At 35.9% G+C, this 25178-nt stretch overlaps 1 protein-coding gene across 2 annotated transcripts in view; it reads left to right on the forward strand.

Moving 5' to 3' along the window:
- Nucleotides 1–24640, forward strand: part of RNF128 (ring finger protein 128) — a 107403-nt gene extending 82763 nt beyond the window's left edge. For both annotated transcript variants that reach the window (XM_032330776.1, XM_032330775.1), the window contains exons 3-7: nt 9310–9381; nt 12743–12825; nt 13732–13828; nt 14894–15062; nt 23231–24640. In XM_032330776.1, the coding sequence (XP_032186667.1) occupies nt 9310–9381; nt 12743–12825; nt 13732–13828; nt 14894–15062; nt 23231–23364 (555 nt within the window). In that variant the 3' untranslated portion in view covers nt 23365–24640. The remainder of the gene's footprint in view (nt 1–9309; nt 9382–12742; nt 12826–13731; nt 13829–14893; nt 15063–23230) is intronic.
- Nucleotides 24641–25178: the final 538 nt, after the last annotated feature.

The raw sequence follows: 25178 nt of genomic DNA on the forward strand, positions 1-25178 counted from the left end.
CTTCCAAAGTGTATTTGCTACAGATGTATATAAACAGGTTACAAAAACATGTTATGTTTATTGGTGAATAGTAGTTTATATTTTCATTTTTTATAAGATTTATTAGAGGGGCGCCTGGGTGGCTCAGTGGATTAAAGCCTCTGCCTTCGGCTCAGGTCATGATCCCAGGGTCCTGGGATCGAGCCCCGCATCGGGCTCTCTGCTCAGCAGGGAGTCTGCTTCTCCCTCTCTCTCTGCCTGCTGCTCTGCCTACTTGTGATCTCTATCAAATAAATAAATAAAATATTTAAAAAAATAAAGACTTATTAGAGAGAGAGAATGAGATGGGAGGTCAGAGGGAGAAGCAGAGTCCCCACGGAGCCGGGAGCCTGATGCGGGACTCAATCCCAGAACTCCAGGATCACGACCTGAGCCAAAGGCAGTTGCTTAACCAACTGAGCCACCCAGGTGCCCTATATTTTCTTCTTTTTTTGTTTTTAAGATTTTATTTATTTGACAGAGAGAGACACAGTGAGAGAGGGAACACAAGCAGGGGGAGTGGGAGAGGGAGAAGCAGGCTTCCTGCTGAGCAGAGAGCCTGATGTGAGGCTCGATCCCAGGGTCCCAGGATCATGACCTGAGCTGAAGGCAGATGCTTAATTGACTGAGGCACCCCGGGGCCCCTATATTTTCATTTAATAAACGTTTTATTGAGTGTCTGCTATATGTCAGGCATGATGCTAGATACTTTCCTTACATTATCTTTGATTTTCACATATTCTTCATGTCAGTTGGGGGTTTTCCTGCTAGGGATAGAGGTACATACTCAGTGACCTCTGGTTCTGAGTACCTACTGTTTGCTGGATTTCTACTAAGTTCATTTTACACTACAAAACAAGAGGTTTTCTAATCATCTTGCCATGCTGCACATGCTGTGTCTCTATGCTTTAAACAGGGTCCACCCAAGTGTGAAAGCTAGCCTTTGCTTTAATTTACACATATATGCACTTGAGGCATTTGTGCATGTGATAGATACTAACTGAAATGGAAGGAAGGATTTTTTTGCAACATTACAAATAATTTTTTTTTAAAGATTTTATTTATTTATTTGACAGACAGAGATCACAAGTAGGCAGAGAGGCAGGCAGAGAGAGAGAGAGAGAGAGGGAAGCAGGCTTCCTGCGGAGCAGGGAGCACGATGCGGGGCTCGATCCCAGGACCCTGAGATCATGACCCAAGCCGAAGGCAGCAGCCCAAACCACTGAGCCACCCAGGCGCCCCACAAATAATTTTAAATCAACCCTAAATATCTCATACCACCTGGGATTTTTTTTTCCATGTGGCCACTTCACCCCATAAAGAGAGACAATCTTTCATTGATTCTTTCTCAATTTGCCCTTATCTCGGAGATTTCTACCTAAACCCCACCTTCACTTCTTATATTATTATTGAGGTAAAACTGATACATAAGATTACATTTTAGATGGACAACATAATTTGACACCTGTATGCACTACAAAATGATTATTACCAAAAGTCTAGTTTCAGTAGTAATCATGAATCACCATTCCTTTGACCCACTGTACCTATTTTGCCCAACCCCTTCCCTTCTGGTAAACATCAGTCTGTTCTTTGTATCTGTGAGTTTGTTTTTGTATTATTTTGTTTGTTTTTTCTTCAATTCACATAGGAGCACAGTCATAGGGTATTTGTCTTTCTCTGCCTGACTAACTTCACTTATAATATTGGCAAGGTCCATCCTTCTTATCACAAGTGTCAAGATTTCATTCTTTATGGCTGGATAGTATTGCTCTGTGTATGTGTGTCTTTGTGTACCACATACTCTATCCATTCGTCTACTGATAGACATTTAGATTGTTTTCCATATTTTGGCTATTATAAATAATGTGGCAATGAAGATAGGGGTGTATGTATCCTTTTGAATTAGTGATTTTGTATTCTTTTGATAAATACCCAGAAGTAGAACAGCCAGATAATATGATCAATCTCTTCTTAATTTTTTAAGAGATTTTATTTTATTTTAGAGAGAGAGTTGGGGGAGGGGTATGAGGAGAGAGAGAGAGAATCTCAAACTGACTCCATGCTGAGTATGGAGCCTGATGCAGGGCTCAGTCTCAAAACCCTGATATCCTAACCTGAGCTGAAACTAAGTGTTGGGCTTGCTCAACTGACTGAGCCATCCAGATGCCCCTATTCTTAATTTTTCGAGTAACCTTCATACTGTTTTCCTAGTGGCTGTGCCAGCTTACATTCCAACATCCTATCTAACATTAGTTATTTCTTATCTTTTTGATAATAGCCATTCTAACAGGTGTGAGGTGGTATTTCATTGTGCCTATTGGCCATCTATATGTTTTCTTTGGAAAAACGTCTTTTCACACTTTCTGGGCCCTCATTAAATTAGGTTGTTTGGTTTTTTTATTGTTGAAGTATAAGAGTTTTTCCTATATTTTATCTATTAACCCCTTATCGGATATATGATTTGCAAATATCTTCTCCCATCGAATAGGTGGCCTTTTCATTTTGATGGTGGTTTCCTTTGCTGTGGAGAAGGTTTTTAGTTTGATGTAGTCCCATTGGTTTACTTTTGCTTTGTTTTCCTTGCCATTGGAGTCAGATCCACAAACCGGTCACTAAGAACTCTATCAAGGAGCCTACTGCCTATGTTTTCTTCTCGCTTTTATCGTTTCAGGTCTTAAATTCAAGTCTTTATTTTAATTTGTGTATGGTGTAAGATAGTCATCTCGTTTCTGTTCTTTTGCATATGGCTGTTGAGTTTTCCCCCAGCACCATTTTGAAGAGAATGTCCTTTCTTTATTGTATATTCTTGGCTCCTTTGTCATAAATTGTATATGTGCAGACTTATTTCTGGGCTCTAAATTCTATTCTGTTGAACTGTGTCTGTCTTTATGCCAATACCATACTGTTTTGAGTACTATATAGTTTTGTATTATAGTTTGAAATCTGGGAGCATGATACCTCCAGGTTTGTTCTTAAGGTTGCACTGGCTGTTTGGGATCTTTTGTGGTCCCATACAAATTTTAGAATTATTCTCTTTCTATGAAAAATGCCATTGGAAGTTTGATAGGGATTGCATTGAATCTGTAGATTCCTTTGGGTAGTATGATCATTTTAGCAATATTAATTCTTCCAATCCATGAGCATCGGATAGCTTTCCTTTTATTTGTGTTGTCTTCAACTTCTTCCATCTTACAGTTTTCAGTGTACATGTTTTTCACCTCCATAGTTAAATTTATTCCTAACTATTTTATTGTTACTGATACAATTATAAATGAGATTGCTTTCTTAATTTCTCTTTTTGATAGTTGATTATTAGTATATGGAAATATAACAGATTTATTATATTGATTTGGTATTCTACAACTTTAATGAATTCATTTATTGTAACAGCTGGTGTTTTTTTTTTTTGGTGGAAACTAAAGGGTTTCATATATACCAGTATCATGTCATCTGCAGTTTTACTTCTTCCTTTCCTATTTGTATGCATCTTATTCCACTTTCTTACCTTATTGCTGTGGCTAGGACATCCAATTCTATGTTGAATAAAAGTGACAAGAGTGGGCATCCTTGTCTTCTTCCTGATCTAAGAGGAAAAGCATTCAGTTTTTTCACCATTGAATATGATGTTAGCTGTGTGTTTGTCATATATGGCCTTTATTAGGTTGAGATATATTCCTTATGTACCCACTTTGTTGAGAGTTTTTATCATAAATGGATGTTGAATTTTGTCAGTGCTTTTTCTGCATCTACTGAGATGATCATGTGATTTTTCCTTCATTTTATTAATGTGGTGTATCAGGTTGATTGATTTGCAGATGTTGAACCATCCTTATATCCCTGAAATAAGTCCTACTTGATTGTGCTTAATGATCCTTTTACTATTTTGTTTAATTCAGTTTGCTAATATTTTGTTGAGGATTTTTACATCTGTGTTTCTCAAAGATACTGGCCTGTAATTTTCTTTCTATGTAGTGTCCCTGTCTGTTTTTGGTATCATTAATGCTGGCCTTGTAAAATGAGTTTGAAAATGTTCCTTCCTCTTCAACTTTTGGAAGAGTTTGAGAAGCATAGGTATTAAATACCCTTTGGATGTTTGGTCGAATTCACCAGTGAAACCATCTTGTCCTGGGCTTTTGTTTGTTGGGAGGTTTTTCATTACTGATTTAATCTCCTTACTAGAAACTGGTCTATTCAGATTTTCTATTTCTTCATAATCAGACTTGGAAGGTTGTGTGTTACTTGGAATTTATTCATTTTTTTTTAGGTTGTCTAACTTACTGGCATATAATTGTAGTAGTTTCTTATGATCCTTGTATTTCTGTGGTATCAGTTATAAATTCTTTTTCATTTCTGATTTTATTTACTTGAACCTGCTCTCTTTTCTTGGTTAGTGTAACAAAAGGTTTATCGATTTTGTTTATCTTTTCAGAGACCCAGCTCTTAGTTTTATGGATCTTTTCTATTGTCTTTTTAGTCTCTGTTTCACTTATTTCCACTGTGATCTTTATTATTTCCTTTTAGGTGTAAAGTTACTTGTTTGAGATTTTTCTTGTTTCTTGAGGTAGGCCTATATTACTATGAATTTCCCTCTTAGAGCTGCTTTTATAACATCACATAGGTTTTGGTATGTTGTATTTCTGTTTTCATTTGTCTCTAGGTATTTTTAAATTTTTTCTTTGTGGTTTTTTTTTTTCGGTGACTGATTGTTCAGTAGCATGTTTCATTTCTACATTTTTAGGTCTTCTTTCCACTTTTCTTTAATTGATTTCTAGTTTTCTGCCATCATGGTTGGAAAAGATAGATGATGTGATTTCAATCTTTTTGAATTTGAGACTTATTTTGTGCCATAACATATGACCTATCCTGGAGACTATTTCATGTGCACTTGAAAAGAATGTGCATTCTGCTGGAATGTTATATATATTATCTCCCATCTGATCTGATGTGTTGTTTAAGGCTGATGTTTTCTTATTGATTTTCAGTCCAGATGATCTATTCAAAGATGTAAATGGGGTGTTAAAGTTCCCTACCATTATTGTATTGCTGCCAATTTCTCCCTGTAGGCCTGTTAATATTTGCTTTTCATATACTGGTGCTTCTGTGATAGGTGCATGTATATTTGTAAATGTTATATCTTCTAGCTGGACTGACTCCTTTATTATATAATGCCCTTCTTTATTACAATCCTTATTACAATCCTTCATTATGATCTTGTTTTCAAATCTGTTTGATCTGGTATGAGTATAGCTAGACCATCTTTCTTTTTATTCCTGCATGGAATATCTTTATCTCTTCACTTTAAGATGCTGTATCTTTACTTCTGAAGTGAGTCTCTTGTAGACAGCATAAAGTTAGGTCTTTTTTTTTTTAAATCTGTTCACCCATTCTGTGCCTTTTGATTGAAGAATCTAGTCCATTTACATTTAAAGTGATTATTGGTAGTTATGTACTTACTGCCATTTTGTTACTTATTTTCTGGCACTTTTGGAAGAAACTACCAAAGAAACTACTTCCTTCCTTCCTCTCTTTTTCTCTCCTTGTGGTTTAATGGCTTTCTTTAGTGTTACATTTAGATTTCTTTCTTAAAGATTTTTTTTTATTTGACAGATGGAGATCACAAGTAGGCAGAGAAGCAGGCAGAGAGAGAGGAGGAAGCAGGCTCCCTGCTGAGCAGAGAGCCCGATGCGGGGCTCAATCCCAGGACTCTGGGATCATGACCTGAGCCAAAGGCAGAGGCTTTAACCCACTGAGCCACCCAGGCACCCCAGATTTCTTTCTTATTTTGTGTATTTACTGAAGTTTTTTCCTTGTGGTTATCATAATGTTTATATGTAACATAGTATGTATATAATGATTGGTTTTAAGTTGATAGGAACTTAAAATTGAACAGATTCCAAAACTTTTTAGTCCCCTCCCCACATTTCATATCTTTGATGTCACATTTTGTATTTTTTCTTGTTTTTTGCAACCCTTAAATAATTACTATAGTCACAGTTAAATTACTACTAATGGCTATTGATCTTATATTTGCTTTATAAATAATTAATCCATTATTTTTACTATATATTTACTTTTTCCAGTGAAATTTTTACTTTTGTAAATTTTCTTGTTATTTGATTAGTGCTACTTCTTTTTAGCTTAAAGAAGACCCTTTAACATTTCTTGTAAGGCTGAACTAATGGTCATGAACTTGTTCAATTTTTTCTTATCTGAAAACATCTTAATCTTCCCTTTAATTCCGAATGATGACATTGCTGGGTAGAGAATTCCTGTTGGACTTTTTTTTTTTTAACTTCCAGAATTTAAATAGGTCATACTATTCCCTTCTCACCTGAAAGATTCTTGTAAAATATCTGCTGGTAGACTTATGGGGTTTCCTCTATAGGTAACAGGTTATTTTTCTCTTGCTGATTTTAAAATTCTCTCTTTATCTTTTAACCTTTACCATTTTAAGTATAGTGTTTCTTGGTGTGGATGTCTTTGGGTTCTGCTTGTTGAAATTTTCTGGAGTTTCTAGACCTTGTTCTTTCATTTGGAACATATTCCTCTCATTTTGCCTGATGCTCTGTGTTTATTTCTGTGAATTAAGAAAATCAGCTATCTCTCCCAGCCTTGAAGGGGTGGCCTGGTGTAAGAGCTATCCCATAGAGCTCAGAAGTGCTCTGCCCCTGGCCATCTGCAGCAGGCCCTCAAGGGATGACCCCTGTGTGAACACTGCATTACTGCCTGCTTTGGTGGGGCCACAGCTCTGGCATGGGGATGGGTGGGGCCCTCAGTGGGGTATACTTTCTAGCACCCACAGGCTAGAGGAAGAGTTCCAAATTGTCACTGCCAATACCAGTGTCAGCAAGTTAGGATGAGTTATCAAAAAATGGCACTTGCCAGTGTCTCCATCCCCCAGAAGAATCTCAACAAGTTTATGGCTTTCTGGTGAACACTTCAAACTGGTATTTTTACATCAGGTCTGGTGGTGATTGAATCTGTGCATGAGCCTTTTGAGAGGATATTCTCTGTTCCCTATATTTCTGGAACTAATCCTAGTTAGTTTTCATAGCCAGGCCTTTTGGGGGCTTATCTCACCTATGCAAGATGTAGGGGCTGAGGTGCCTAATGTGAAGCACAGACCCATTGCTTCTTAGGGAAAAGCTCCATATTTGTGAGATCCCTCTCAGTTGGGGATTACTGTATCTGGGGTGGGTTTGTTTGTTTTGTTTGTCTGGTTTTGGTGAGAACATGTCTCTGCCTCTCTCACCCGTATTGATGCTATTCTTTTATCCTTTGTTATGGAGGTTCTGTTTATCAAGTTTTCAGCTCTTTTTTGGAGGAAATTATTCCATATATTGTACAAGTAATTTGTCCTGTCTGTGGGAGGAAGTGAGTTTAGGATCTTCCTACATCACCATCTTGAATCCCCCAACTTCACTTCTGATCTAGTTATGCATATTTTAGTCCTTGTTCTCAAAATGAGCCCTGGACTTGGTTTTTCGTGACTGGAATGGTGTACATATATGTTCAGTGAAACAATAAAGGCTTATGACTTTCAGAATCCACCCTCCTTATAATAAGGCAGTAGTGGTTATAAACAACAGTTTTCCCCCTAATGCGAAATAGCACTGTATGGATTGATATTATCCTCATCTTATAGGTGAGTAAAGAAGTTCAACAATTTAATTACCTGTTCAGGATTATTCACTTAGTAAATGACAGACAGAAATTTTGAATCTAGGTCCATTTAAATCCAAATCCTGTGCACTTTCTACCAAACAAGACACGATTCAAAAAGGAAATGGGAAAATATGCATTTTAAGATACTTAAAGGCTGAACACAGGAAAATTGCTTTGAAAATTCATAGCATCTGAATCCATTTGGAATGGATTTGTCATTGTAGCTCAAAGGTGCTATTTAAGAATGTAGGGAAACATCCTATAGGAGAACATAGGCAGTAATCTCTTTGATATCAGCCACAGCAACTTCTTTCAAGATATGTCTCCAAAGGCAAAGGAAACAAAAGCAAAAATAAACTTTTGGGACTTCATCAAAATCAAAAGCTTCTGCACAGCAAAGGATACAGTCAAGAAAACAAAGAAGCAACCCACGGAATGGGAGAAGATATTTGCCAATGACAGTACAGACAAAAGGTTGATATCCAGGATCTATAAAGAACTCCTCAAACTCAACACACACAAAACAGATAATCATATCAAAAAATGGGCAGAAGATATGAACAGACAGTTCTCCAATGAAGACATACAAATGGCTCTCAGACACATGAAAAAATGTTCATCATCACTAGCTCTCAGGGAGATTCAAATTAAAACCACATTGAGATATCACCTTACACCGATTAGAGTGGCCAAAATCAGCAAGACAGGAAACAACATGTGTTGGAGGGGATGTGGAGAAAGAGGAACCCTCTTCCACTGTTGGTGGGAATGCAAGTTGGTGCAGCCTCTTTGGTGAACAGTGTGGAGACTCCTCAAGAAATTAAAAATAGAACTTCCCTATGACCCTGCCATTGCACTACTGGGTATTTACCCCAAAGATACAGATGTAGTGAAAAGAAGGGCCATCTGTACCCCAATGTTTATAGCAGCAATGGCCACAGTCGCCAAACCGTGGAAAGAACCAAGATGCCCTTCAACGGACAAATGGATAAGGAAGATGTGGTCCATATACTCTATGGAGTATTATGCCTCCATCAGAATGGATGAATACCCAACTTTTGTAGCAACATGGACGGGACTGGAAGAGATTATGCTGAGTGAAATAAGTCAAGCAGAGAGAGTCAATTATCATATGGTTTCACTTATTTGTGGAGCATAACAAATAGCATGGAGGACATGGGTAGTTAGAGAGGAGAAGGGAGTTGGGGGAAATTGGAAGGGGAGGTGAACCATGAGAGACTATGGACTCTGAAAAACAATCTGAGGGGTTTGAAGTGGCGGGGGAGTGGGAGGTTGGGGTACCAGGTGGTGGGTACTATAGAGGGCACAGACTGCATGGAGCACTGGGTGTGGTGGAAAAAATAATGAATACTGTTGTGCTGAAAATAAATAAAAAAATTAAAAAAAAGAATGTAGGGAAACATAAGCGAAAAGTTTTAGTAATTTGAAAATTCTGCCTGATAGCACATAAATGGAACAGTTATGGTTAATTATATTATATCTTTAAAAATCCACTTATACATTTACTTGTACCATATAGATATTTATTAATCCTCTCTACCTTTTTCATCCTATTCCTTTTAAAAATAGTTTTTTTTCTAATACATGCTGTTTCTATTACAGAGACAATTAAAGGCAGATGCTAAAAAAGCTATTGGAAGGCTTCAACTACGTACACTGAAACAAGGAGACAAGGTACATATTTGACTTTGTTTTCAAGCAGTGCTACCAAGTTATTCTTAAAACTAAATGTTCTTTCAAAGTATGCTTTTCATGGAATTTATAAATCTTACCGACTTTTGGGCGCCTGGGTGGCTCAGTGGGTTAAGCCGCTGCCTTCGGCTCAGGTCATGATCTCAGGGTCCTGGGATCGAGTCCCGCATAGGACTCTGCTCGGCAGGGAGCCTGCTTCCCTCTCTCTCTGCCTGCCTCTCCGTCTACTTGTGATCTCTCTCTGTCAAATAAATAAATAAAATCTAAAAAAAAAATCTTACTGACTTTTTAAAATCATTTTGATGCTGGAGGTAGGTAGCCTGAATAATAGCCATTGCCCCCCATAGATATCTAGGTTTTAATCCCTGGAACCTGTAAATAATACCTTATATGGCAGAAACCCGACTTTGCAGATGAAATTAAGTTAAGGATCTTGAGATGAGGAGATTATCCTGGATTATCCAGGTGGGCCCTAAATGTAATTACATTTGATTGTTATAAGAAGGAGGAAAAGGGAGAATTGACTCCATTGCAATAGAATATTTGGCAGTGGGGGCGCCTGGGTGGCTCAGTGGGTTAAGCCTCTGCCTTCAACTCAGGTCATGATCCCAGGGTCCTGGGATCGAGCCCCACATCCAGCTCTCTGCTCCGCGGGGAGGCTGCTTCCTCCTCTCTCTCTGCCTGCTTGTGATCCCTCTCTCTCTCTCTGTCAAATAAATAAATAAATAAATAAATAATTAAAAAAAAAAGTATTTGGCAATGGAAGTAAGAGGTTATAGTGATGCAAGAAAAGGGCCATGAGCCAAGGAATACAGACAGCCTTTAGAAGCTAGAAAAGACAAGGAAATGGATTCTCCCATGAAGCTTCCAGAAGGAATATAGCACTGCCAACACATTGACTTTTAGACTTCTGATTTCCAGAACAACAACAAAAAAATACACTTGTGTTATTTTAAGCCACAAAGTTATGGTCATTTTTTACCACAAAAACAGGAAACTAAACAATGCCAGCTAACAGTTGCACTTTATTTGAACATCCATTTTTAGATTACAGCAGTTAAGAACTACCTTTGGTGTGTAAAACAGGTATCAGAAAACAGCTATAGAATGTATTGAATTAAAAATTACCATTTATAATAGCACCTGAACCATTCTGTACTTAGGTATAAATCTTGCAAAATATGAACATGATCTGTGTGCTGAAAACTGGAAAACACCAATGAAAGAAATCAAAGAAGACCCAAATAAATGGAGAGATATGCCATGTCCATGGGTCAGAAGACTCACTGTTGTCAAGATGTCAGACCCCCCAACTAGCCCATCGATTCAATGCAGTTCCAATTAAAATCCTAGTGGGATCTTTTGTATTTATTGACAGGTTGCTACTAAGTTTATATGGGAAAACAAAAGAACTAGAGTAACCAAAACAGTTTTTTTAAGGAAGAACAAATTTGGATGACTCACATTACCTAATTTGCAGCATTATTTTAAAGATATAGTAGTCAATATAGTGTAGTATTGGAGAAAGGATAGACCTTTAGATCAGTGGAACAGAAGAGAGTCTAGGTATAGACCCACACATAAACGGTCAATTGATTTTTAACAAAGGTACACAGGCCATTAAATGGAAAAAGTATAGTCAATTATTGGCTCTCCATATGCAATGATTGGCTATCCTTATGCCAAAAACATGAACCTCAATCTGTACTTCATAGCGTCTGTAAAATTTAGGTCAAAATATGTCACAGACCTAAACATAAAACCTAGAACTATGAAATTCTTAGAAGAAAGCTGTGGATAGAAATATTTTCAAGACGTGGGTTAGGCACAGATTACTTAGATATGACAGCAAAAACAAGCCTATTGAAGAAAGCAACAGAAATCTGACTTTGTCAAAATCAAGATCTTTTATTTTTTTAATATGGTTAAGAGAATGAAAAGACAAGCCACAGACTGGGTGAAAATATTTGCAAATCACATACCTGACAAGGGACTATATCTCGACTATATAAAGAACTCTCAAACTCAGTAGTAAGAAGACAAACAGCATAGGGAAAAGGGGGTGAAACAGGCATTTACCAAAGAAAATAGATGGATAGCAAATGCACACATAAAAAAGATGCTCAATATCATTGGTCATTAGGGAAGTACAAATTAAAACCATAGTGAGATGCTACAGAACATTCATCAAAATGGCTTAAACCAGTACAACTGACAATACCCAAGAGCTGGCCAGATGTGGAACAGCTGGAACTGTTATGCATTTTGCTGGTGAGAATGCAATGTATAGCCAGTTTCGAAAACAATTTGGCAGTTCTTTATGAAGCCAAAAATAACACTTTCCAAAGAATCCAGAAATCTCAATTACTAGTATTTAACCTAGAAGAAAAAAAAAAACATGTTCACATAAAAACCTGTACATAATTGTTCATGGAAGCTTTACTCATAATCACCAAAAATGGAAAGAACCCAAATGCTATTCTAATGGCGAATGGATGAACGAACTGTAGCACATCCACGTCATAGAATACCATTTAGCAATACAAAAGGGTGTGTGGAGACCCTCATGATACGCTTAATATCTGAGATGAGTATTAAGTGTATTAAGTGAAAGAAGCCAAACTCAATAAGGCAATATAATACATGATGCCATTTATATGACATTTGAGAAGAGCAGAAACTATAGGATCTGAAAACAGATTAGTGGTTGCCAGAGGATGGGAGTGGGAGTAGAGGTTAACTACAAAGGAGTATAGAGGAATTCGTTGGGGATATCCTATATCTTAATTGCAGTGAGGATTGAGTAACTGCATATTTGTTCACATCTGTAAAACTGCATATTAAAAACAGTGAATTTCACCACATGTGAATTATGCCTTAATTTTTTTCTTAAATGGGAAAACATGACTATAGAACTTGCACAAATGGCATTTTAAATAAATGCTACCTATTCCTCTTTGTATTGTCCCTCTTTTGGTTGACTTTATTCTCTTACCTTTTTAAGTCTAAATAATCTTCAAATTTCAGTTGTAAAGAGTGTTATCAATTGTGGTCACAGTGTTTTCCATTAGAGCCTCAGACCTTATTCATATTATTTCTGAAAGTTTGTACACTTCGACCACCTACTTTCTATTTCCCCCATCCTCCAGCTTCTGGCAACCACTTTTCTATTCTTTGTTTCCAGAAGTTTGAACTTTTTTTAGATTACAGTTAAGTTTAAGTAATTCTACACTGCTTATTGAAAGAATCTATGCAATTTAAGTGAATATATATCCTGATCTTGCTTTGTAGTTTATTGTATCTTTTCTTATCGATCAGAGTAACAATAATTATTTGCTCATAGGAAATTGGCCCTGATGGAGATAGTTGTGCTGTGTGTATTGAACTATATAAACCAAATGATTTGGTGCGCATCTTAACCTGCAAGTAAGTTTGACTTTCTTTTATATCATCAATAAGAATATCTAGTTTATTGAAATGATTGGAATGAAGGAAATTACTTTGAATGTTTCCAAATTGATGTAAAGAAAGTATTTATTTTCATTTAAATAAAAGTGAATGCTTTATATATTAACATCATTGAAATTGGTATAAGGCTAATTATATAGTGTTCCCATAATCTGGTACAATTTGGAAACTATTTCCACATAAAACTAAGAACCTAGCTAGCACTGTAATTTATACACACACACACACACACACACACACACACACACACACACACATAACTGTATTATTTAATTTAAAATCATTTTAACAATCCTAATGAGGGAAAAAAGTAAAATCAACTTAGTGAGCACCTATTTGGAAGTCTTCATTCTTTAGTTTTCTCTTATCCTTCTCCTGGAAGTTGTTAACACTCTTGGTTTTGGTTTTAGCTATTAAATAGTGGTGTTCTTAGAACTTACCACATGACCTAAAGTATCAGCATTATCTTGTACTCTGTACTATATTGTACTATATTATTGAGAATGACTAACTGTGCTATTTTTGGAGTTGGGGGATGACAAGATAATAAAGATCTGAAATACTGAACAAAGTCTTGGGTTGGGTAACAGCCATTTTTGAAGTAGTAAGTATTGAAAATAGTTTGTTTTTTTTTTTAAGCTAAGGTAATGAAGCTTTTATATTTTAAAAGTACCATGTCATGTAACTTCCAAATTTTGTTTCTATGGCTCCTTTGTAGTGTTTATGCTGTAATGGTGTGTTTAAAAGAAAAAAGACATCTATTAAAATACGAAACAAAAATATAGGGTAACCTGTTAGTATATTAAGCCAAGTGTTGCTATTTCACAACTGATAACCAAATTATGTGTTTTTTTCTTTCATTAGCCATATTTTCCATAAGACATGTGTTGACCCATGGCTGTTAGAACACAGGACTTGCCCCATGTGCAAATGTGACATACTCAAAGCTCTGGGAATTGAGGTAAACATTGCTAAACTATTTATATGAAGGAACAAGTTATTTATGTACCTGGGCCTTCAGGAGAGTAACATCCTTAGTTTTTAGCGTAATATGCTAGTCTTGTGATTTATATAAAAAATTGGACCTATTTACATCATAATGACACTAAGGTGCTATGTTGGACTACCTCCATTTTCCTTCTTCTTTCCTCTTATTATTTGGTCAGAATTTGAAGTGATGACCATAGAAACTACCAACTGGTTTGTGGTAGATTTTGCATTTTTGGTCTTACTATTGCACAGCAACCGAACTTGTAGTTAGATGAGCATCTGTATTTTGAAAAAATATAATAAATATTAAATTATAATTGTATTTCATAAATGAAATAAAACTTGCCTATTTTACAATACACCAACAACAGAAAGTCAAGCTCAACAAAATCTTCCTGATTTCAGGAGATACAGAGGGGATATTGATTCCCAAATCCCTTAGGGGACAGCATGAGATGTTGTTGTTGTTAAATAAATGTTTTATTTATGAATAATTTTAGATTTACAGAAAAGTTGCAAAGACAATACAGAGGATTCCCTCATACCCATCACCCAGTTTTTACTATTGTTAATATTTTTCATTACTGTGATATGTTTGTCAAAAGTAAGAAACTGACATTTGGTCATTACTATTAACTAAACTTCAGAATTCATTTGAATTTTGCCGGAAACTGCCTTTTGAAAACTGCTGGAGGTGAACTTGATTCAGGGTAGAGGGTTTTTTGTATTTTTGGTTTGTGTTTAGTGCCTATCCTATAGCAGGCATTGTATTGTGAAGCACTGGGATCACCCAGATGAACGTCAGATGTGAAAGCAATCTGCCTAAAATATTTTCCACCCCATTTTTGACCCAGTTACTCCAACTGCTCTGGCTGGGACCAGCAAGCGATTTGTGTGATGGTCAAAAGGTATTATAGGTTTAAAAGGTCAAGAAGCATTGCCATAATAAGTTACCTATTAAGAAACTTTGTAATGACATGTCAGGGGGAAACATGTAATCTGAGAGTCTTTTAATTTGTTCCAATGCTTTCCAAAGGTGGATGTTGAAGACGGATCAGTGTCTTTACAAGTCCCCGTTTCCAATGAAGCATCAAATAGTGTATCTCCTCATGAAGAGGATAATCGCAGTGAGACTGCATCGTCTGGCTATGCTTCTGTTCAGGGAGCAGATGAACCGCCTTTAGAAGAACATGTGCAGTCCGCAAGTAAGTACCATGCTGAGGGGCAGTGAGTGCCCCACAAATTATCCATTGTGAAGCATATGCCTGGCAGAGTGCTCCTGCTTTTTGTTTCTTCCTTTCGTTCTTTAAATGAAAGTAAAAAACATCCCAGGTTTTTTCTAGTGACAATGATGCAGTGCAGGACACATCCCTACCTTAACTTAATATGCACATATTCAAGTGCATGTGAAATAGATGAAATGTATCAGGAGTGGGCATTATTCACAGACTAAAAAGATTTTTTTTTTATAGGATAGCTTCTCTCTGATGCATTCAGTATTGGTTATTAACTTACAGAGGCTGAGAAGGAACTTTAAACTTTAGAAGCCATTGTTTATTGTAGAGCAATCAGAAACTAAGATAAATGAGTCCTGAAATGATAAAAAAAAGAATTCAGTTTACAAAAGCTTGATTTATACACAACTTCTTAGGAGCCCATTTTTGCACAGATCAGAAACTGCATAAGAATATGTGCTGCCACCTGTTGATTATTTACCGTGAAGTGAACAAACTGTGGAAACTAAAATTGAACATATTATTTCAAACTTCATGTGAATCAGTGTTGTAACTTAGTAATGTTGTACCAGTGGAGAAATTCCAGGGAATTTTATTACTTTTTTTCCTTAGGAAGAGAAAACCCTCATATAGAAATTAGTTTCCTTTTCTACAACTCCTACATTTTTCATGATTTTTGTTGATTTGATGGTTTTCTCAATACTCATCTTAAAGTAACCTAATCCTAGCATAGATGTAGAATAAAACTAAATGTTAAAATGACTTGTGAGAGTTTCAGCTTCCTATTAATATAAACCTTTGTCCTCAGTAGACTTAGCAATACAATACACATCATTGCTGAAGATGTCATGGGGAATACTGTCATGCAAATTTTCTCATAATCTAATCTTCATACATTTCCTGGAGTACAAAGTACTCATGAGAATCTTAATAATCTGTGGATTATTCTACCTACAATAGAGAATCATTGTCTGTTTGCCTCAGGTGATTTTTTTTGTTTCCATAACTGTATGGTAAAAGAATTCAGTGATGATAAAGGAGAGCGTACAGGATAATTCAGTTTATGGCTAGGTTTTTTTTTTTTTTTAAAGTTCCAATCTACTTTTTTTTATGTGTTCTGTTCTTCTTATGAGGCAGGGTGGTTATATAGAACAGTTTTTGCAAAGGATTTGACAAGCAAATGAAATGATCCACGTTCCTCCCCCTATATTCTTTATCTGGATGAATTACATCCACATTTCTCCCCCATATTCTTTATCTGGATGTAGTAACACCCATTCGGGTCCCTCAAACCAGCAACTAGGGAGATCTTAGTTTCTAACCTCTCTTTCTTATTGATTCAGTATCCCTTTCCTCATTTATTTATTTATTTATTTATTTGTTTATTCATTCATTTATTTGTCAGGGATAGAGGGAGAGAGAGCGAGTGAGCACAGGCAGACAGAGAGGCAGGCAGAGGTAGAGGGAGAAACAGGCTCCCCGCCGAGTAAGGAGCCCGATGTGGGACTCGATCCCAGGACGCTGGGATCATTACCTGAGCCGAAGGCAGCTGCTTAACCAGCTGAGCCACCCAGGCGTCCCTCAGTATCCCTTTTCTTTAATCCATCCCCTAATTCCCAACTTTAGTTCCACAGTCATAGTTTGAGCCACTGTTTTCTCTCTGCTCATTCCTTCCACTCTTTTTCCCCTGCCAAGAAACTGCAGAAGACTGTTTCTTGGTGGGGGAAGGTCTAATTCCTGCTCCTCCTTTAAAACTTAACTCTCCTTTGAAAAGCCTCTCTTGACTCACTTGTGCAGCCCTACTGTCGGCTTCCATAGACCTTCAGTCATTGCATTTATTGTACTGAATTGTATTAAAACTTTTAAATGTTCCTTTGGATAAGAACAGTGTCTTATTAGTCACTATTGTATATCCAGCACCGAGAACAGCCCACCATATAGTAAATACTCAAATAAATGTTGAATGAATTACCATATAGAGTAGACTTTAATTTAATCTATTATTATGTATTACTATTTGGATATCTTGCTTATTAGCTATTGATTATTGTAGTGATAGTTGTTTTAAATACCTTTGGAAACAGAGTTGATTAGTTAGTGTCTGTTTGTCCCAACATTGCAGTAAGTTCTGTTAGAGCACTGGTTTTAAAACTTAGGCATGCATCAAGTCACCTGGAGGGCTTGTTAAAACAGATGGGCTGCCACCTCTTTCTGACTCAGGAGGTTCAGAGTACGGCCTGAGAATTTTTGTTTCTAGTAAGTTCCTAGGGGATACTGATGCTGTAGGTCCAGGGACCATACTTTGAGAACCACTAAATTAAGGGCCCTAGTTCTTAACCCTAGATGCACATTAAAATCACTCAAGAGAAACTTTAAACATTACTGATGCCTGGGCTCTTCCCCAGAATGGTTAAATCAGATCCATGAGGGGTGGGGCCCAAGTTTTTTTTTTTTTACATAATTTCAGGCTGATTAAAAATTTCAAAAATAGTATACATAATACCCATATATCCTTCACTGAACTTCTCCAAATGTTAACATATTATATAATCATATACAATTATTAAAATCAGGAAATTAACTGATAAAATGTTATTAACCAAATGTCAGATCTTCAGATTTCACCAATTGACCCACTAATGTCCTTTTTTCTGTCCCAGGATCCCACATTGCATTTCTCTTTTACTCTTCCACCCCCCCCCCGATTTATTGAGATATATTTGACATAAAATTGTGTAGTTGAAGGTGTACAACATGATTTGATACACTTATATTTGCAAAATGATTACCACAGTAAGGTTAGTTAACAAATTCACAACATAATTACAAATTTTTGTGTGTATGTAGTGGAATATTTAAGATCTACTTTCTTAGAAACCTTTTTTTAAGATTTTATGTACTTGACAGAGAGAGACACAGTGAGAAAGGGAACACAAGCAGGGGGAGCAGCCTGGAGTGGGAGAAGCAGACTTCCTGCTGAGCAGGGAGCACAATGTGGGCTTGGTCCCAGGACCCTGGGATCATGACCTCTGCTGAATGCAGTTGCTTAACAACTGAGCCAGTCAGGCATCCCCTTAGCAACTTTTATGTATATCCAAAATTCCACTACTATGTATTTACCCAAAGAAAATGAAAACAGTAATTCAAAAAGATATATGCACCCTTATGTTTTATTGAAGCATTATTTCCAATAGCCAAGATATGGAAGCAACCTAAGTGTCCCTCAGTAGACAAAAGGATAAGCAAGATGTGGTCTATATAATACAATGGAATATTACACAGCTATAAAAAGGGATGAGATCATGCAATTTGCAACAACATGAATGGGCCTAGAAGTTATAATGCTAAGTGAAAGCAGTCAGACTGAAAAAGACAAATACCATATTATTTCACTCATGTGGAATCTAAAAAAAAGGGGGAATAAATAAACAAAAAGCCTAATCAGGTCTATAAATACAGAAAATTAAGTGATGGTTGCCAGAGGGGAGAGAGATGGGTAAAATGGGGGAAGAGGAGGGGGAATTATAGGCTTCCAGTTATGGAATGAGTAAGTCATGGGAGTAAAGGCACAGCAAAAGGATATAGTCAATGATGTTGTAATAACACATTAAAAAGGTAAGTACAGCAAAATGTATAAACTTTAAGAAGTCTGTAATACAGTATTGTTAACTATAGTCACCATGCTATACATTAGATCTCCACAACTTAATGATCTTATAACTGAGACTTAATGCCCTTTGATCAACATTTCCCCATCCCCTCTACCCCTAGCCCCCAACAACCACCATTCTACTCTCTGTTTCTGAATCTGGCTTTTTTTTTAAGACTCCACAGATAAGTGAGATCATGTAGTATTTGTCTTTTTTCTGTCTTATTTCATGTAGCACAAATGCTCTCCATGTCATTACAAATTGCAAGATTTCCTTCCTTCTCATAGCTGAATAATATTCCTGTGTGTTTGTGTGTGTATCACATTTTCTTTATCTACTCATCTGTCAACAGATATTTAGGGTATTTCCATATCTTGGCTATTGTGAATAATGCTGCAGTGAACTTGGAAGTGCAGAAATCTCTTCAAGATAGTGATTTCATTTCCTTTGCATATATACCCCAAACTGGAATTGCTGGATCATATGGTACTTGTACTTTTTTTTTTTAATTAATTTTTTATTTTTTATAAACATATATTTTTATCCCCAGGGGTACAGGTCTGTGAATCACCAGGTACTTGTACTTTTAATTTTTTTGAGAAACCTCCATACTATCTTTCATAGTGGTTAGGCCCGTTTACATTCCCAACAATGCACTGGGGATTCCTTTTTCCACATCCGCACCAACACTTACCTCTTGTCTTTTTGATGGTAGCTGTTCTAACAAGTGTGAGGTGATTAGCCCATTGTGGGGGTTTTGTGGTTTTGTTTTTTTTTTTAAATCATGCAACTCTTTTTTTTAAGGATTATTTATTTATTATTATACATATATATTATATTATATCATATTATATATATTATTATATTTGACAGAGATCACAAGTAGGCAGAGGCAGGCAGAGAGGGAAAGAGAGAGAGAGGGAGGCTGAGCAGAGAGCCTGATGCTGGGTTTCATCCCAGGACTCTGGGATCATGACCTGAGCCAAAGGCAGAGGCTTTAACCCACTGAGCCACCCAGGTGCCCCAGCCCATTGTGTTTTTGATTTGCATTTCCCTGATGATTAGTCATGTGGATCATCTTTTCGTGTACCTGCTGGCCATTTGTATGTATTCTCTGAAAATATTTATTCAGTTCTTATGCCTATTTTTAATTAGATTGTTTGGTTTTTTGCTGCTGAGTTGTAGGGTTTCTTCTGTATTTTGGATATTGATCCTGTATTTGATAAGCAAATATTGTCTCCCATTCTGTAGGTTGCCTCTTCTTTTTGTTGACTATTTCTTCTGCTGTGCAAAACGTTTCAGTTTGATGTAGTCCTATTTGCTGATTTTTGTTTTTGGTGTCCTATACAAAAAATCGTTGCCTAGACCAATGTCAAAGAGCTTTCCCCCTATGTTTTCTTATAGGAATTTTATAGTTCAGGTATTACATTTAAGTCCTTAATCCATTTAGAGTTCATTTTTGTAACTGGTGTAAGATAGGGGTCCATTTTCATTCTACCATATGTGAATATCCAGCTTACCCAACATCACTTATTGAAAATACTCTTTTACCCATTGAGTGTTCTTGGCTCCCTTGTCAAATATTGGGTGACTGCATGTATATGGGTTTATTTCTGGGCCTCAATTCTGATCCATTGGTCTATGTATCTGTTTCTATACCGGTATACTGGTTACGATAGAATATTGGTTACGATAGCTTTGTAATATAATTTGAAGTCAGGAAGTATGATGCCTCCAATTTTGTTCTTTCTCAAGATTGCTTTGGATATTAAGAGTCTTTGTGGTTCCATATAAATTTTAGGATTGTTCTTTCTGTAAAAATGCCATTGGAATTTTGATAGGGAATGCATTGAATCTATAGATGGCTTTGGGGTATATGAACTTTTTTTTAAACAGTATTCTTATAATTCAAGAATGTAGGATATCTTTACATTTATTTGTATTTTCTTCAGTATCTTTCATCTGTGTCTTACAGTTTTCAGTACATATCTTTTACCTCTTTGGTTAAATTTATTCATAAGTATTTTATTGTTTTGATGCATTATAAATGGAATCATTTTCCTTATTTCTCTTTCAAATATTTCATTGTTAGTATATAGGAATGTGACTGGTGTTTGTATGTTGATTGTGTATCCTGCAGGTTTACTGAATTCATGTATTCGCTCCAACAGTCCTACTGGTGGAATCTTAATCATTTTCTTCATATAAGGTCATGTCATGTAGAAATAACTTTACTTCTTCCTTTCCATTTTGATGTCTTTTAATTCTTTTTCGTGACTAATTGCTCTGGCTATAATTTCTAGTACTATGTTGAATAGAAGTGGTAAGAGTGAGTACCCTTATCTTGTTTCTGGTTTCAGAGGAAAAGCTTTCAGCCTTTCACTGTTGGGCATGATGTTAGCTGTGAGCTTGTCATAAATGGCCTTTATTATGTTTGGATATATTTCTTCTCTACCCAGTTTGTTGAGAAGTCCACATTGCATTTAATGGTCATGTCTCTTTCATCTCCAATCTGATTGTTCCTTAGTCTTTCATGACACTGACACTTTGAAAATTACTGGTCAGTTATTTTGTAGAATGTCCCTCACTTTGAACTTGTCTGCTGTTTCCCAATGATTAAATTCACTGTCTATTGTGTATTTCTGACAAGAATACCACAGAAATGGTATTGTGCCCTTCTTTGCCTCCTGTCATATAATGAGGCACATGATGTTCATGTCTTATTACTGATGGCTTTTAATTTTGCTTACTTGGTTAAGATAGTGTCTGCCAAGCTTCTCCTTTTAAAGTTACTGTTTTTCTGTTTGTAAGTATTATCTTATAGAGAGATACTTGGAGGCTAAGCATATGTTCTGTTTCTCATGCTTTTTAGCCACTAATTTTAGCAATCAATGTCTTTTCCTTGTAATAATTATTACTGAAATTTGCTCCAAATGGTAATTTTCTATTTCCATCCTTCTTTCTTTTTTTTTTTTGTTTTTTTAAAGATTTTATTTATTTATTTGACAGAGAGAGATCACAAGTAGGCAGAGAGGCAGGCAGAGAGAGAGGAGGAAGCAGGCTCCCTGCTGAGCAGAGAGCCCGATGCGGGACTCGATCCCAGGACCCCGAGATCATGACCTGAGCCGAAGGCAGTGGCTTAACCCACTGAGCCACCCACGCGCCCCCATCCTTCTTTCTATGTTAATTAAGCTTCTATTTTAAGGAAAAGCTATCCTTTCTCTATTTATTCATTTATATAAAATAGTATGGACTCATAAATATTTCTTTTATTCTGTAATGTTATTCTCATGATTTATTCATTGTTTAGATTGTCATAGATTTGGTCATTGGGAACTCCTTCAAGGTAGTTTCTATGATCTTTCAACATGCTTCATTATTTTTTTGAGCACTTTCTGGTACCACAAGATGTTCTAAGCCAGGGATTGGCAAAATTTTCTGTAAAGGTTCTGATAGTAAATATTTTAGGCGTTGAAGGCCTTAAGTCTCTGCTGCATTGGGAGGGGGGGATGTTTGACTTAAAACCCTTTAAAAATGTGAAAACCACTCTTAACTATTGATTTGACTTGCAAGCTGTAGTTTGCTGACCCCTAGGCTACAAGAGGTTAATCTTATATTCTCCTTCCTCTAACCCCAGAATCATCCAGGGTGGTCAGTAGCTTTTTAGAGAACAGTACTTAAAAATCAGGATCCTGGGCACTAGGTATGATCATTGCTATGGGAATGTCATTGCTATTAGCCCTTTCAGTGAACAAAGCTAGGAAATATGTGTACATACTCAGACAAATATACACAAACATCTATGTATATTTATCTATTTGAAAAACAGTGAGCTCGATACTGATACATCTGATTGTACTCAAACACCACAGAGTTTATTCTAGCCTTCCCCTTTCCTTATTTGTAACTCACAATTTCACTTACAAGTGTCTTTTTGTCTTTAGCCTTATAGGGTATAGTCAAAATATTGTTTTCCAAAGTTACTTAGGTTAAGTTCTTTTCTTCCCCATTGTTTCCAGGATGGTTCTATATTTCTTCGGTTATGTAATTATGTTCATCTGTTACTGTTTGTACTCCATTTGAGGAACTCCCTCTACCTTCCTATTTGTTTTTTTTTTTTTTAGGTCTGTGTACCTATCTATGCATATGAAAAACCATAGATAATTTTTTAAAGCACCCAGGTGATTGAAATGCGAAGCCAGGTTTAAGGATGGAAAAGCAGCAGAAGTCATAACTTTTGCTTTTAAGGAGGCTATAATCTAAGTGGAAGTAAGCACACATCTGAATAAAAGAGTAATAATAAATCAGTTTAATAAGGTCATATATGGCTTATGTAAGACATAGCCTAATCATATAATTATTAAAGGAATAGGGAATGAGCATAATAATCAGAGTATGATAGATAAGAAAGGCTTCTTAGATGTGAGTGTTGAATTTTGTCTTAAGAGAGGGGTGAAATCATCCTAAAATTGCCATTTCTTTTTAAAGATGAGAATCTCCAGCTGGTAAACCATGAGGCAAGTTCTGTGGCAGTGGATATTGTTCCTCATGTTGACAATCCAACCTTTGAAGAAGATGAAACTCCTGATCAAGAGACTGCTGTTCGGGAAATTAAATCCTAAAATCTGTGTCAATAGAAAACTTGAAACTTTAGTAATAACAGAACTGCCAATCAGGGCCTAGTTTACTATTAATGAACTGGATAAACTTAATTAAATAAGAATGATACTGAAAGTGCTGAGATGACTAATATTATGCTATAGTTAAATTACTTAAAATATTTAATCTATTAACTTTTTCCACAAACTCATACTGTTTTTCATAGGCAAGTTTCCTCTCAATAGTGACAGCAACATTTTTAAACATTTAAAACTCTCTTCAAGTAGTCATGTTTTTCATTTATAACAATTTTCTTATAAAACACGTTGCTTTTAAAATGTGGAGTAGCTGTAATCACTTTATTTTATGATAGTATCTTAATTAAAAATGCTACTATTTTAGCTTGGGCTATATGTGTCAGGGTTTTTCTCCAGGTGCTTATATTGATCTGGAATTGTAATGTAAAAAGCAATGCAAACTTAGGCTAGTACTTCATGAAATGTCTCTTTAGGCTACATTAAGTTGATAGAACAAGATTAAAGCAAAATATTCATTTTAACAATTTCTTTTTAAAATTAGGCTAAATGTACTTCATGTGAGTGTTGAGCATAGTTTATCAGAGAATATGGACTGGACTGGATTGATTGGTATATTAATGACACCAATTTGATATAAGATTATAGATAAAATCTCCTTATAAAAATGCTGTATAACTATTTCTCAATTATGGGATTTTCAAAAGCAGAATATATAAATTACCATACTATTTGAAAATGATAATGAGTAAGTCACACAAAAATTGGTAATTTTTCTTTGTGTATGAATAGTCTGCAGAAATTAGTCTGTAGAAAATGTTTTCCAAACAATGTCAGCTTCAAAAATTGAGTTTACATTTTACCTAAATGAGCTAAAATTACATTAGGTAAACTAAAATTCTGTCCATATAGCTATAAATTTTGTGAACACATTTTCTTGGTGTTTGAAAAAGAATTGGGGGGGGGGAATTCCAGGTGCCTTAATATAAAGTTTGAAGCTTTCATCCACCAAAGTGAAATAAAGCTACTTAAAAATGCACTTTATTTGTATTCTGTGTGGCTTATCTTGGTTTTAAAGTTGTGTTTCCAGTGCAAATCCCAGCAGAATTTAGGCAAAAGCTGAACAGACATGTATTTTTGTTTGCTAAATGTAGAATGGACAAAACCATTGCATTCTTGTACACTGATTTGAAATGCTGTAAATATTTCCCAATTTGTATGATTCTCTTTAAATATAAAATGTAAATAAAATATTCCAATAAAAGTTTGTGTCTGGTGTTTAGTTCAGTTAGCCTATACTATTCATATGTGATTGGATTTGGGAGGAAAAAATGGTTGATATAAATGGTCATTGATATCTTTGATGAATAAAACCCAAAACTTTAGTATGATATTTATTTACACATTGCATTACATAGAGGGGAATTGATGTCATTGTAATATAATTGAACTACCATGAATTATTTCAGTGTCAGTAAGGTAAATAATGAGCTTGACCACTGCTAATACAAGTTTAGTAAAAACACATTGATGCCCGTCCATCTTTATACTACCCAAGACGTAAACCCATTTTATTACTTTAAAGTTTTATTCTCCTTCAGCATTCTCTTTGGCAATATGGTTGTTGGGATGCTGTTAATGAGTTAAGTGCATCTCTTTTGTCAAACATGGGAAGAGTAAACATGCTTGGGACACCTCAGAGCCATGATTATCAAACCAGGATACACATAGGTCTTGGATGCACATATGTCTTATGAGGCAATATGCCAGATATATGTGATGCCACATGATAAACTTGACCT

The sequence above is a fragment of the Mustela erminea genome, chromosome X (genome assembly GCF_009829155.1).
Source record: "Mustela erminea isolate mMusErm1 chromosome X, mMusErm1.Pri, whole genome shotgun sequence".
Classification (NCBI taxonomy): domain Eukaryota; kingdom Metazoa; phylum Chordata; class Mammalia; order Carnivora; family Mustelidae; genus Mustela; species Mustela erminea.